Source organism: Crinia signifera, chromosome 9 (assembly GCF_055691185.1).
Source record: "Crinia signifera chromosome 9, ASM5569118v1, whole genome shotgun sequence".
NCBI lineage: Eukaryota > Metazoa > Chordata > Amphibia > Anura > Myobatrachidae > Crinia > Crinia signifera.
The window spans coordinates 129,416,197-129,430,926 of NC_139225.1; the positions used below are offsets into that span (position 1 = coordinate 129,416,197).

General features: G+C 46.4%; 1 protein-coding gene across 1 annotated transcript in view; it reads left to right on the plus strand.

The window, feature by feature from the left end:
* The window catches only part of SAE1 (SUMO1 activating enzyme subunit 1), a 45,533-nt gene extending 30,803 nt beyond the window's left edge, over window positions 1–14,730 (plus strand). The window contains 3 exon segments of the mRNA XM_083159774.1: window positions 12,624–12,768; window positions 13,953–14,022; window positions 14,105–14,730. Coding sequence (XP_083015900.1) covers window positions 12,624–12,768; window positions 13,953–14,022; window positions 14,105–14,197 — 308 coding nt within the window. The 3' untranslated portion in view covers window positions 14,198–14,730.

Consider the following 14,730-nt stretch of genomic DNA (forward strand, 5'->3'; position numbering starts at 1 on the left):
TACAGTTAATGTTTGGTGACTGACTTGCAGTCTCATAGGTATCGCATACTCTGTGGAGAAAGTAAACAGACGTGAATTTGCTAGTTTTGGGGTCCTGCTGTGCTTTGCTGTTTTTACACTTTTAGCCATTTAGTCCTTCATTTCAGACCGTACGATAGCTATTGCTTTCTGTCTGCTGTGTGTGTTTTTTTTTTCTTCTTCTTTTTGGCAGAAAGGGTTGTACACTTGTCATGGTTTCCTAATATTTGGTGCCTATGTGGGTTTTATGTTTTGGGATTCCCCCATCTGTGCGGAACGTTTCTTTTTTTTTTTTTTTTTTTGAAGATGATGATCTCCCTGGAAAAGTGGTGTCCGCACCCTCACATGTTCTGGTTTGCTGAAAGTCGATTTTGGACCAGTATAGGGAACGAAACCTGTAATGACTTAGTGGGTGCAGGGCCTTGTAGTGCATGTCCGCTTCATTGCGTGATAGACTGGATACAATCACCACAGTCTCCAGCTAACATGCAGGTCACCCTCTAAGTCAGTGGTTCAACATCGGTCCTCAGGACAGTTTTTTACATTTACAGCCGCAGCGATCATCATTAGTATTGGCACCTACGTTAGGTGCCAGAGATCCATCTGCCACCGGCTTCCTTTCTCTATACACACGCAAGGCGGAACAGTCCTATGCGGGTTGTGGTGTTGCTGCTCCCAAATTCTCCTCTGCGCATGCACTGTCTGCTGGCGCTCTCTCTCTAGCCACGTGTAAGAACAGACAGCCATCCAAATCAATCCCTGTATGTGTTATGTGTGTATTTGTAGGATGGGTGTGTGGCCGGGCTCAGGTTTCTTTTCCGTGGGGATTCTTTCCTGCGTTCTGCAGGTCGTTGACGTGTGATGCTAGAAAGGTCCTTACACTTCCTTGTCGTTGCCCTTATTTATAAAACTTCCTGCCTACTGCTGCTGTTTTGGGCACACTCACCCCCACGCAGCAGCTGGACAGCGAGGAGGCCTAAGGGCATCCTTGGGGTGCGGTGTGCACCTGCTCAGCTATTCTCGCCTTCCTCTGCTGGCTGTGACCTGCGGGGAGGGGTCCAGGCTGTGGCATTCCTTTCCATCTCCAGCTATGCCGGGTCTGTGTACTCTTACCAGCCGTTCTGTGCCTCTAGTGTTAGATTATGTAGGTTATACCGCTGGCCTGTCTGGTACACAGAAGCTCAAAAATCCGCAGAAGGCAACAAAATATGTGCAGGATTTCCGAATGATTGTCCTTTATGGTTTAATAGCGATAAGGTGCCAGATACACTTGTTATACAGAGGATTAGGAACAGGCAGTGATGTGCACCGCATGAGATGGGGAGAAGGGAGCAGCACTTGCTGGTAATGCAGGAAGGCGAGCCAGATAAAGAAGTGTTATTTACGGATCGCCTTACACTGGGGTCGCCCGGGCCTTAGGGGAAGCGGTGGAACAGATGCCACCACTCCCTGCCAGCCTACACATTTTCTTTATTCGCTTCGGGTCCGTGTCCTGAAAAGGAATGTGTTGTTAACCTGTTCTGTAACAATTATTATTGTCTGGCCCACGGAACAGATGCCTATGTAGTAGGAATGTAAAGGCTGCAGGCAGAAATATGGGATTTGTTTTACATGTGGAAATATTAACAGAGACAACAGGTGCTTATGTTTTATATGTAAACCTATCCTATATTCTGTTTTTTCCTTTTAGCTTATTATGTTTTCTTCCCTTGCCAACCTTTGTCTCCCAAACAACGATCACACTTCCAGCATCTCCTTTATTGTCTTCAATTTGACCCCAGGTGTAACCTTTTATCTGCTGTATGTACATGCACCTGTATCTGCTGGTTCATGCACCTGTATCTACTTCACCCTAGGTAACTCCTGGGATTTGTAATCCTGGATTTCCTGGTCACCTGATGAGGTCACACTCTCCCTGTTTCATGCACCAATAGGAAAGCAATTAGGGATCACATGATGTCTATTTTGTACTACCTGTAAGTTGAGCAGTTGTACTGCACACGTGCAGTGGTGGTCTTGCGACAGCAATCGCAGATTTATTCAGAGTTTGCGGCTGGTGACAGCAGAAGGGGAGGAGGTGGGGGGGGGGGGGTGTTTGTAAAACGTCAGATGTGGTGTGTTTTTGATAGCGTGTAACTGCCTGTGACTGTGATCCCGTATACAATCAAAATGACTCCGGCATTTCTAAATCTGCATGGCCATAAGCCGGTTAATGTATTTATACATGAGTGGCGTGTCTGAGTCTCCTCCAATAGTTCCGGTTGACAGATCTACAGTGTCTAGATAGACCAGTGATGGCTAACCGTGACACTCCAGCTGTTGTTGAACTACACATCCCAGCATGCCCTGCATCAGTTTTAACATGGCCAAATAGTGAAACTGTAGCAGGGCATGCTGGGATGTATAGTTCAACAGCAGCTGGAGTGTCAAGCTTAGCCATTACGGATCGACATGCAATAGATCAACAGACACTGTCAAAACGATGACGCGAAAAAAGTAGAACCATAAGGTCGACATGAGTTTCTCATGTGTTGTTTGTAAATCGGCTGGTTCTATTGTCACCATCCTATAATAGTGTGCCGAAGCATGGCGAGCATAGCTTTACACTAACTGGGGGTCCATGTCAACGACTCATGTTGACCTTTTTAATGTGTGTACGTTTTTGACTGTCTAATAATCCACACCCATCCAATGGGGTTCTACCAAAAGGATACAGCGATTTCACTTAACTTCTTTGGACTTTGAAGCACATTGGATGGACACCCCGCAGTGAATACCCTTCTATATTCACCACGTTTAAATACTTTGCCTGAGGTCCAACTGCCTCCACTGGAATACAGCAATTGGGACACCACCACCTGCTCAATCTTTGGGTTGCCTTTCCACTGGCCTGTGATCCTGCCCCAATCAATGGGCACAGAGACAATCTAACACAGCACCAGGAACCCAGTTAGGTTTTACGGATACCCACCATCATCATTTCCAGTGATATCAAGGAAACAAGGAGGATCAGGCAAACCTCAGGGTTTAATACAGACACAAGCAGGAGACCACCTTAAGTATATTGCTCAGTCCAATTTGATCATTTATTTTATCTATTCAAGTGCAGTATTATGGTCAATAATTAGTATACGGATTATTCATATAGAATATACAATACATTTCATATACCTTTTGTGATACCCAATTGATCTATTTTTATTTATTTTTAATATCATTTGAATTGGTTGACACAAAGCGCTTCACTTTTTTTCCCTTTTTCTTGTTTTATATCTGTATTCTATGTATTTACCAGCTTCTGATTCTCTCAGTTGTGGGAATGTACCTTATTCTGTGGTCAGCACCCTGCCCTAAAAAAAAAATCCTAGCGAACACTAAGATTAATCGCCATTAGAAAAATTAAGACTTCCTTTTTGTTTCCTGACCAGAATCCGCTAACATCCCCTGGGATTAGCAATTATTCGCCTATCCGACCATTGAGCAATTGAAAGAGATAATCGTTCTACACAGCAATTAAAAATCGCTTATGAAGCACAGCTTCGTGAGAACAATAGTTACGTAACAAGTGATCACTGTTAGAAGATTAATCTCTTAGTGTTGTGCGTTTTACAGATCACCCACGTTGCAGAGTTGGAAGGGTCTCGGTAGGGCTGAAAAATGCTGGTCGCCGAGGCAACCGAGAAATGCTTTCCGGTGAACGTGTCTTTATTTGAACATGAGACGCCTATATATGGTGACAGCGGAAATTACACCTCAGATGGCAAAGTTACACATAATGATAGAGCTGCGATGACAGAATATTCAATGCAACATAATTGCACGGTCACCGGGACCTTATTATTTCAGATATACACCCTTCTGTACTGCCTAGATCAGGCATTCCCAACCACGGCCCTCAAGGCACACCAACAGTGCAGGTTTTAGTGATATCCAGGCTGCAGCACAGATGGTTTAATCAGAATCCCTCAGATACTAATTGAGTCACCTGTGCTCAAGCCTGGATATCTACAAAACCTGCACTGTTGGTGTGCCTTGAGGGCCGTGGTTGGGAAGGGTTGGGATCATTTGGTCTATTGCATTATGGTAGAAAGTCATTAGGTCGAATCCATTAGGTCGACATGCTAAAAGGTCGACATGATTCTAGGTCGACATGGGAAAAGGTCGACATGATTCTAGGTCGAAAGGTCATTAGTTCGACAGGTCATTAGTTCGACAAGGTCATTAGTTCGACATTGTCTATGTCGACATTCACAAGGTCGACATGGGGGTTTTCACTGTTTTTTTTACCTGAATGTCAACACAGTCGACATGGACACAGTTTAAAGTGCACTGCATCCCCTCGCATCGCTCGCTGCGCTCGCTATGCGTCGGGCACGGTGCCTCGCTATGCGTCGGGCACGGTGCCTCGCTACGCTCGGCACACTATTTTATTCTCCCACCACGCCCTAGTGGATGGTAGGGCATGAAATACCGCCTGTCGGCACATGTTGGCTCAAAAAACAGTGAAAAACTCCATGTCGACCTTGTGAATGTCGACATAGACAATGTCGAACTAATGACCTTGTCGAACTAATGACCTTGTCGAACTAATGACCTGTCGAACTAATGACCTGTCGAACTAATGACCTTTCGATCTAGAATCATGTCGACCTTTTCCCATGTCGACCTAGTCATGTCGACCTTTTAGCATGTCGACCTAATGGATTCGACCTAATGACTTTCTACCATAATGCAGTAGACTAAATGACCGCATCCCGTTGGGAATGTCTGGCCTAGATCATACTATGTGGAACTTACTATAACACCAGGGGCAAAGCCAAATCTCTGTAGGCCCCATAGCAAAATTTTTGTGGTGACCCTGTCCCCATGCTTCTAGAGACCTCTCCACGGTGGTTGTTCATTTCCGGACCCATTATAGTTCCCTCTAAAAAGAGCCAACTTGTGTTAAATTCAGATTTCTTTTTGTCGAAAACTGCCTTCAATGCTGTCTGAAAGGGCAGCATTGAATGGGTGAGTGGGTGCTATTTCAGGAATGAATATCCCTTTACTTATTTTATTTATTTATTTAAAGTCTCTTGTAAGCTTACAATAAGCCCCTATCTGCTCTTGCCTCCATTCTCTCTTCACAGCTCCCTCTCTCACTATACAGCAAGTTTGAAACAGATCATTATGCTTTCACTTTCTGTTAAACACAAATTTAAGTCCCTACCAACGATAAGCAGCTTTTTCGATAACTTTACCCGCAATTGGGGTTCCAGTTATTGCTGCTAATAGGACTCGTACTCTTTACCTAGCACGGCGCCCACCATTTTGATCGTGGGCATCGCAGGTAAAAAAAATCACGGGCATCGCGGCCATTGAATGCACTAAAAATCGGGTGCGACGCGATGCCCGCGATTTCCCATAGGGATCAATGTTAAATTTCTCAATTGACCCGATTTTACTGTTCAATGCCTCAATTGACCCGATTTTTCCATAGGAAACAATGTTAAATGGCCCACAGAGGCCAAATAGCCACCCTGAAGTGTGAAATGGCCCCCACAATTGTTAACGCCACCCCACGATCAATGTCAACCCGAAGCGTGGCGAGCGCAGCGGTACGCGTCCTACGGCCTTTTCATACCCCCACTATCCACGTCGGCGTGGAGGTGAGAATAGAATAGTGTGGCGAGCCACCGAGCCCGAAGCGTGGCGAGCGCACGCGGATACCTTACCGGGTAAACGCGTCCCTTCGCGGGCTTCACAGGTATCCGCGTCCTCTCGCGGGGCTCGCTGCGCTCCCCACGCTTCGGGCTCGGTGGCTCGCTGCGCTCGCCACACTATTCTATTCTCAACTCTACGCCGACGTGGATAGTGGGGGTATGAAAAGGTCGTAGGACGCGTACCGCCGCCCCTCGCGGGCTCGCTGCGCTCGCCACGCTTCGGGTACACGTTGATCGTGGGGTGGCGTTAACAATTGTGGGGGCCATTTCACACTTCAGGGTGCCTATTTGGCCTCTGTGGGCCATTTAACATTGTTTCCTATAGAAAAATCGGGTCAATTGAGGCATTGAACAGAAAAATCGGGTCAATTGAGAAATTTAACATTGTTCCCTATGGGAAATCGCGGGCATCGCGTCGGTCGCGTCGCACCCGATTTTTTTAGTGCACTCAATGCCCGCGATGGGCGCCGTGCTAGGTAAAGAGTACCTAGGACTCCCCCCCCATGTCACATTAGTGTCCCCAGTTCATAATGTCACACTATAGTGCCCATCCCTTCTCTTTGTACCATTATTAGTCTCCCAGTTTATATTATGAAATTTAATGCCCCCCCCCCCCCAGTTCATTTTAAGCCACATTACAATGAGCAGCTTAAGGGTGTGCCTAGGCACCATATATTGCAGGCCCTAAGGCAAAAATATATCAAAGCACTAATGGTGAAAACATTCTTGGAACATGTAACTTTGACAGGGAAAGTGGGCCCCTCTCAGCTCTGGGCCCCATAGCAGCTGCACTCCCTGCACCTTTGGTAGTTAATCCCTTGTATCATACTCTGGAATTGGTGTCACTAACTTTGTTTCCTTGGGTAAAGGGGTGTTGTATTAAAGTACTACAGTCAATGGGGCAGATGTATTAAGCCTTAACAAGAGATAAATGCAAGGGTGATGAAGAGAGATTAATGTCCAGCCAATCACCTGCTAACTGCCATGTTACATGCGGTGTTTGAAAAAAGTCAGTAAGGAGCTGATTGGCTGGACATTTATCTCTCCTTATCACCCTTGCATTTATCTCTTGTCAAGGCTTAATACATCTGCCCCGCTACTACTGTAGGTTGACACAAAATAGCCAACATGCATTAGGTGGATAGTGGATTAGCTTGAACGGTTCAAAAGATCGACACAACGTTGGTCGAGGTTCAAATAGTTGACACAATTCTTTGGGATCAAATTATAAGTAATGTGTTTTATCATCCGTAAAGATGTATACCCTCTCTTCAGTCACCACCCTTTGGGCAAGTGTGCTGCTCCGCTACAGCTGTGCTCGCCACAGGTTACTATACCCATCATAGACCACGTGGTTTGTAAATGAAGCAAATGTTGTGAAAACACATGAAAACCCCCAAAAAATGTCAGTCTTTTGTGCCTGCGGACATATTGATTGTCTACCTAGGCACTAGTTATCATTCGGATGTTGGATAAAGTTCTCCAGGACTACTGGAACGCCTTTATGGCTGGATGCGGGATCCAACTAATGACCGGTTTCTTTTTAACGCTTTTACATTGCATTGTATTTTCTTAGAGGCCAATTTATTGTTAAATAATAATTATACTTTATAATAAGAAGTGGTCCACTGCACCACACATGTTGCACACAAGTCGGTACGGGGTGAACAGAACAGTGCAATAAACAGAACATAGATATGTCCTCTTACATATTTGCTGCAGTCACACCAAACTACCCCTCTTGGCATGCCAGGCCCTGTAAGAATCTTCTAGCGGATGAGGAGACTCTGCTGATCAATTTGTATGGCATTTGTACATTGTCTGAATCTGTACATGGCGGTCTACAATGTAGCAGCCGCCGCTTTTTTGAAATGCAAGTTCTGTTCTGCTCCATATACAGACTCAGCCACACACAATTTACCAGTGTCATATATCATATTAATTGGCACAGCCTCCTAGTTCATCCTAGGACACAAAAAAAGTGGTAGTAAGGATGGTAGTAGTAGTAGTAGTAAGGGTGGTAGTGGTGGTGGTGGTGGTGATAAAATACAGCATAAATATGGCTGGTAGAACTAAAATCAGCATCAGTTCTGAAGTAGGTGTGGAAATTGTCGAGGAGACTGAAGATGAAGTAGAGGAAGGGAAGAACCGGGCAGGAGCGCTGGTGAGGAAGGAGGGCACTACTCATAAGAGTTAACGGACTAAAAGGGTGTAGTGGTGGCCTTACATGCAGTGGTAATGACTGCAGGGGTGTAGTGGTGGGGTACATGCAGTGGTAATGAGAGCAGGGGTCTAGTGGTGGTAATGATCGGTGTAGTGTTGGCAGTACATGCTGTGATAATGCTGGCAGGGGTGTACTGGTGGCAGTACATGTGGCGGTAATGATGGCAGGAGTGGTATACATGCAGGGGTCTAATGGTGCCAGTACATGCGGTGGTAATGATCTGTGTAGTATTGGCAGTACATGCAGTGGTAATGATGGCATGGGTGTAGTGGTGGTAATGAAGTCAGGGGTGTAATGGTGGGGTACATGCAGTGGCAATGGGTGTAGTGTTGGAAGTACTGGCAGTGGTAATGACTGCAAGGGTGTGATGGTAGCGGTAGATGCATTGGTAATGATGGCAGGAGTGCATTCGTTGTAATGAAGGCAGGGGTGTAGTGGTGGTATACATGCATTGGTAATGATGGCAGGGGTGTAGTGGTGGTAATGATCGGTGTGGTAGTGACGACAGGGGTGTAGTAGTGGTATAAATGCGGTGGTAATGACAGCAGGGGTGTAGTGGTGGGGTACATGCGGTGCTAATGATGGCAGGGGTGTAATGGTGGGGTACATGCAGTGGCAATCGGTGTAGTGTTGACAGTACAGGCAGTGGTAATGACGGAAAGGGTGTGATGGTGGCAGTAGATGCATTGGTAATGATGGCAGGGGTGTAGTGGTAGCAGTACATGTGGCAGGAATGATGGCAGGAGTGCAGTCGTGGTAATGAAGGCAGGGGTGTAGTGGTGGTATACATGTGGTAGTACTGACAGCAGGGGTGTAGTGGTGGGGTACATGCAGTGGTAATGATGGGTGTAGTGTTGGCAGTACAGGCAGGGGTGTCGTGGTGGCGGCGCATGCAGTGGTAATGATGGGTGTAGTGTTGGCATTACAGGCAGTGGTAATGACGGCAGGGGTGTAATGGTGGTGGTGCATGCGGTGGTAATGACGGCAGGGGTATAATGGTGGTGGTGCATGCGGTGGTAATGACGGCAGGGGTATAATGGTGGTGGTGCGTGCGGTGGTAATGACGGCAGGGGTGTAATGGTGGCGGTGCATGCGGTGGTAATGACGGCAGGGGTGTGGTGGTGCATGCGGTGGTAATGATGGCAGGGGTGGATTGGTGGCAGTGATAATGATGGCAGGGGTGTAGTGGTGTCGGTGCATGCGGTGGTAATGACGGCAGGGGTGTAGTGGTGTCGGTGCATGTGATGGTAATGACGGCAGGCGTGTAGTGGTGGTGCGTGCAGTGGTAATTACAGCAGAGGTGTAGTGGTGGTGGTGCATGCGGTGATAATGATGGCAGGGGTGGAGTGGTGGCAGTGGTAATGACGGCAGGAGTGGAGTGGTGTCGGTGCATGCGGTGGTAATGATGGCAGGAGTGTAGTGGGGTCGGTGCATGTGATGGTAATGACAGCAGGCGTGTAGTGGTGCATGCGGTGGTAATTACAGCAGAGGTGTAGTGGTGTCGGTGCATGCGGTGTTAATGATGACAGGGGTGTAGTGGTGGCGGTGCGTGCGGTGGTAATTACGAAAGGGGTGTAGTGGTGGCGGTGCGTGCGGTGGTAATGTCGGCAGGGGTGGAGTGGTGGTGCGTGCGGTGGTAATTACAGCAGAGGTGTAGTGGTGTCGGTGCATGCAGTGGTAATGATGGCAGGGGTGTAGTGGCGGTGCGTGCGGTGGTAATGACGGTAGTGGTGGCGGTGCGTGCGATGTTAATTATGGCACGGGTGTAGTGGTGGCGATGCGTGCAGTGGTAATGACGGCAGGGGTTTAGTGGTGGTGGTACAGACAGCCTTAAGACATTTAAATGCTACTATTGATTTACAAATGCTTGTTTGCAGAGAGCTTTTAAAATGAATGAGCACTACATGGCCATATAGACTTCCCAAGTATGAGAAACCAATATTTCAGTCTATTCTCAGAGTATTTATATTTCAGCATAATGAGTCTACAATGAATAAAACTTTTATTTTCCTTAATTTTTACTTCAATGTTTTTAGACCTGGTACATTTACCACCAAAATGTGGGGCACAGTACAGAAAGAATCCTTGTGTATCATCGGCATTTGTGTCACCAGTTTTCCTGTGGCCAGTAGGAGGCAGTGCAGGAGAGAGGAATAAAAATATTCACGTTTCTTCTCCCTGAACTGTATTTGTGTGTTTCCTTTATCTATCAGTCTGTTCTCATTCAAAGCAGAGAAGACCAAAGAGAACCTCCCCTCATGCTCAGCCAAGAAATGATGCGCTACGGATAATGCTAGGTGTGCGTTACGGTCGTTCGCTGCTGAATGCCGCCCAGCCGAACACATGCCCCCGTTCCTCACAGCAAACAGCCCGAGGCCCTTCACTGCCGAGTTTTGCACATACGCAGAAATGCGCATGTGCAAATCCCGACCACCAAGGCGGGGGCCGAATTCGGATGGCAACGAGCGATCCTGAATTGACCCCATAATATGTCTGTGCGAAAATATAGTTGTAATCAAAATGTAAATGGCGCATGTATGCTATGGCTATATAGTCGTACCAAGGACCTCCGTGGACTATATATGTAAGCACTGCTAACAGGACTTATCCTAGAATACCACCATTCATCCTGCATATCTTCCATATCTGAGTGATTATATGTTGCAGGCTGTAAACGCAATGGTCCGTACCGCTGTTGGGAAGGTCTTAAGTGTGTTTCAATCCTACATTAGTTGCCGATATTATATATTAGGATCCCAGCACTTTATTTATTATTACTATTTATTACCAGTTATTTATATAGCGCACATATATTCCGCAGCGCGTTACAGATAATATTTGAACATTCACATCAGTCCCTGCCCCAGTGGCGCTTACAATCTATATTCCCTACCACATGTACACGGGCACACTAAATATTCGAGTGTTAATATGTTGGGAGCCAATTAGCCTACCAGTATATTTTTGGATTGTGGGAGGAAACTGGGGTACTTGTTACTTAAGAAGCTGCCCAGAGACTGCACAGGACACACATTAGATTTATAGAATACTAGTTCTAGTAAGTTAAGCTCCTCTAATGTCCTGTTGCTATAATGTCCCCACTGTCTCGTATGCACATTTGAAACAACATTTGCCATTGGCACAAATTCCCTCCTGTGTTCTGCAACCATATTAGCCTAGCACAGACTGTGTTCTGTTCATCCTTCTTTGTGTTCTATATGTTTGTTTGGTACTGTATTATCATGGTGCCCGTTACGTAGTTAGCATAGTGTCCCTGTCAATATAGGCGTACTGTTCCCGCGGTCAGCGTAGTGTAGTGTTCCCGCCCATTCGCGGCTAGCCGGAGCTTACGTAGTTAGCGTAGTCAGTCTGCGCTTATTACATTGTGTGTGAACAATTGACCTGACATGACAGATGTGAATGTGTTCCTGAAACACCCACACTATCCACGCCAGCCCGAAGCGTGGCGAGCGCACGCGTTACGTGTCCTCCCAACCTTTTCATAACCCCACTATCCACGTCGGTGTGGAGTTGATTTTATGAAGTGTGGTGAGCGGATGTGGAATACATATGAAGTAATCTGCGTCCGCTCGCCACACTTTATTGAAAAGGTTGGGAGGGCTGGCGTGGATAGTGGGGGTTTCAAATGGAGGCATTTGCCAGTATGTAACATGGAGCACTGGCAAATGCATGAGACGCACTTGCGGCCGCGCCCCCCCCCCCCCCCCCCCCGCCGACCAGCGGAGAGGGGATCATGCAGGCACTGTATGAGAGGCGCTCACTAGGCCTGACGGGGACACTACGCTGACTACGCAGGGCTGCCGTTGGTCTACGCTGACAACATATCTTAGACTACGCTGAAAATGTAGCGTAGCTGGGCGCGGTGATAATACACCAGTACAGTTTGGTTTTTGGGGTTTTTATTCTTGCAGGCAGTGTCACGCGTTCTTGTATACATTAATTGTCTCATCTGAAATAGTCACCCACCGATGTTGCAATTAATCAACCACCTATGTCCTGTCAGTACCTCACTTCCGCCGTCCTTGCATCATGCCAAGTGGCATAGGATGCAGAATGAGAGTGAGCGAGCCGGTCACAGGTGAAATCCTAGTTACAGCGGGATAATCAAGCAGGACATTTCAGTTAAAAAGGCCCCGTTACCAAGTATTGCAGGGTGTGTTAAATTCACCTACCAGGAACATGTGACACCCCTGAAAAAAAATGCACAAACCAGAAGCCATGAAATGCAGTTGATGATTAAATTCCTAAATCCCTGAAATAGATACTCCCTGAGCAGGAATGGGAAGGCTTCTCAACCCCTGAGGCTTGGAAATGAACAGGAGCAATGGTAACACCAGTAAATGTGCCTGCTGGTATTGACATTGGAGGATTGGGTATCATATACTAATGGTTTACAACGGTCTTTAGGGTTTAAATCTCCACAGGTGTAACCATATTCACCCATTCCAGGCAAAACAATCCAGATCTTGTAGTCAGATGTGTCTGTTTCTGATCTTCCCAGTTCCCGTAACCATTTGGTCTTGTGACCCTTTATCCCTGAAGCCACCCTTTCCCCACTCCGAGTGCCCACCTCCCCTGACATCTCTATATACTGGTAACCTGCATGCCTAGATTCACATTCCCCTTCTAATGCTTTCTTCCTCCCTGTCTCCCCCCAGTGATAATGAAGTTCCGCACTGACAAAGGAAGAGACCCCCAGCCTATCAGTTTTCAGGAGGACTGTGATCTGTTGCTGCAGATTCGCAATGACCTGCTGGACTCTCTGGGAGTGAACCCTGATCTGCTGGCAGAAGACTTTGCAAGGTAAACATCGATGTTGCATGTGTGCACGTGGAATAGTTCTGTTTTTCTCTGAGATTGCCTCCTGGCCCTGTCCGTTGCTCGTTCGGAAATGCAAATGCCATCGCAGCTGCGATGCAGTATGCAACAGCCACTTGAAAATGTGCTAATGTCACAGCCGATCGTATTATTGAGGCATAAAATGATATCTGCTGCTTGTGTTCAAAGACTCAACCATCAAACGCAAATTGATCGGTAATTGGCCTACGTTCTCTTACGGTCATGCAGCATTGCCGCTGGAAGTAAGACTCCACTGAGCACCGTTGGGGTATAAAACGATCGCAACAGGTGTTTCAGCGTTTATTGCGATTGGCAGCGGGCACCTCACTCCTTGCACCAGAGAAGGGCACCGTGGTAGTTGCGTACAGATGTGCCACTTACAAAAGGCAGACTAGCTTGGCTGTGACCACCTCCGTATCAGCCCATCTGTGTGGTATTAGAATATTTTGGTGTTGCCACCAAACAGGTGTATGGACATGCTGGTTGGATCATAGAACCTCATTCAGTGGGGTCCTCCTATTCATTCCTGACTGTCCTGCTGCCCTAATATTGGTGCCCACCCATCATTACCATCTAGTGTTTTACTGCATTGTTCCAGCTCAGAACGTGGTTTTGATATATGGAATATAGCTGTAGTATGTGTGTATTTTATAGTTTTATTTTTCCTTTGTATACGTCTGATGTATATATTTAGAGATGGATGTACAGAATTATTCTTGTCTAAAGAGGTTTTGTTGCCATTACTGATCTCCATCCAGTGTAAATAAGGTAATTTTTTCACAGAGCACTTTAATATAACTGTATTCTGTCTGCCCTGTGTCATGGGCTGATCTACACACTGTCTGAGGTCCGTGTCCCTGTAAGGATGTGCTGATTTACACTTGCAGACTATAATATTATATGGTATTAATATCTGGTATAGGAGATCCTCTGATGATGCCAGCTGTGTGCATTGGGCGGGGCGTACAGCATCCTCACCACTAATTTACCAGTAATTGTGTCCAGCTGTACAAGTGTCATCTCCACACAAACAATATTTTTATTGGTTTCCTACTCCCATGGAAGTTATTACTGATACATAACTTAGTAGCAGAATTATTACACAATGCCTGTGTATACATAACCTCCTTTTCATCTTTTTCTTGCAGCTATTGCTTCTCTGAAATGGCGCCGGTCTGTGCTGTGGTGGGAGGAGTTCTGGGACAGGAGGTAGTGAAGGTAAGATCACACAGGCACAGAAGTACATGCATAAAATATGACTGAGATTTTAGTGACCCGGTATTTCTCTCTCCACCTCCAGGCCCTGTCCCAAAGAGATACACCACACAATAACTTCTTTTTCTTCGACGGCATTAAGAGTAGTGGCATTGTCGACTGCTTGGGCGCCAAATGACAACGGGAAGATGCACAGTGAACGACGATATGGTTATGTAATGGGAAGATTTTTGACATTTGGACCAATAGCGCAGAACTTTCTACAATCCAGTGGCTCTCTATAAACCTTTGTTCAGTTTGGAGGTGACTGCCTGAGAGAGGGCGAACTGCTCTTATTTGCTGCATTGTAGTCGGTGAACTCAGTCTGGGTGATGTCTAAGGAATGGTCTTCTATCAGGTCTGGATGGAATGAGGGGAGAGGAAGAATTACCCGAATCCCAAACTTACAATGCTTCTGTGACCTCACAGGAGAATCTGTAGATAGACAATAGGTGTAATAACCACAGGCGGAGTTCACGTGCAGCCCATCGGGACAGGAAATACGGTTATGGGTTCTGCCAGGATTTCATCAGGTTGCCACCACCGGTTCATGCGTTTCCATTGCCTTTTCCTGTTTTTATTGTTGGTTTTCTAAATGGGTGTTTTTTTTTGTTTTTGTTTTTTTCTTTTGGGATTAATTATGTTTTTCAATAAAAAATAAACCTGTGTAAA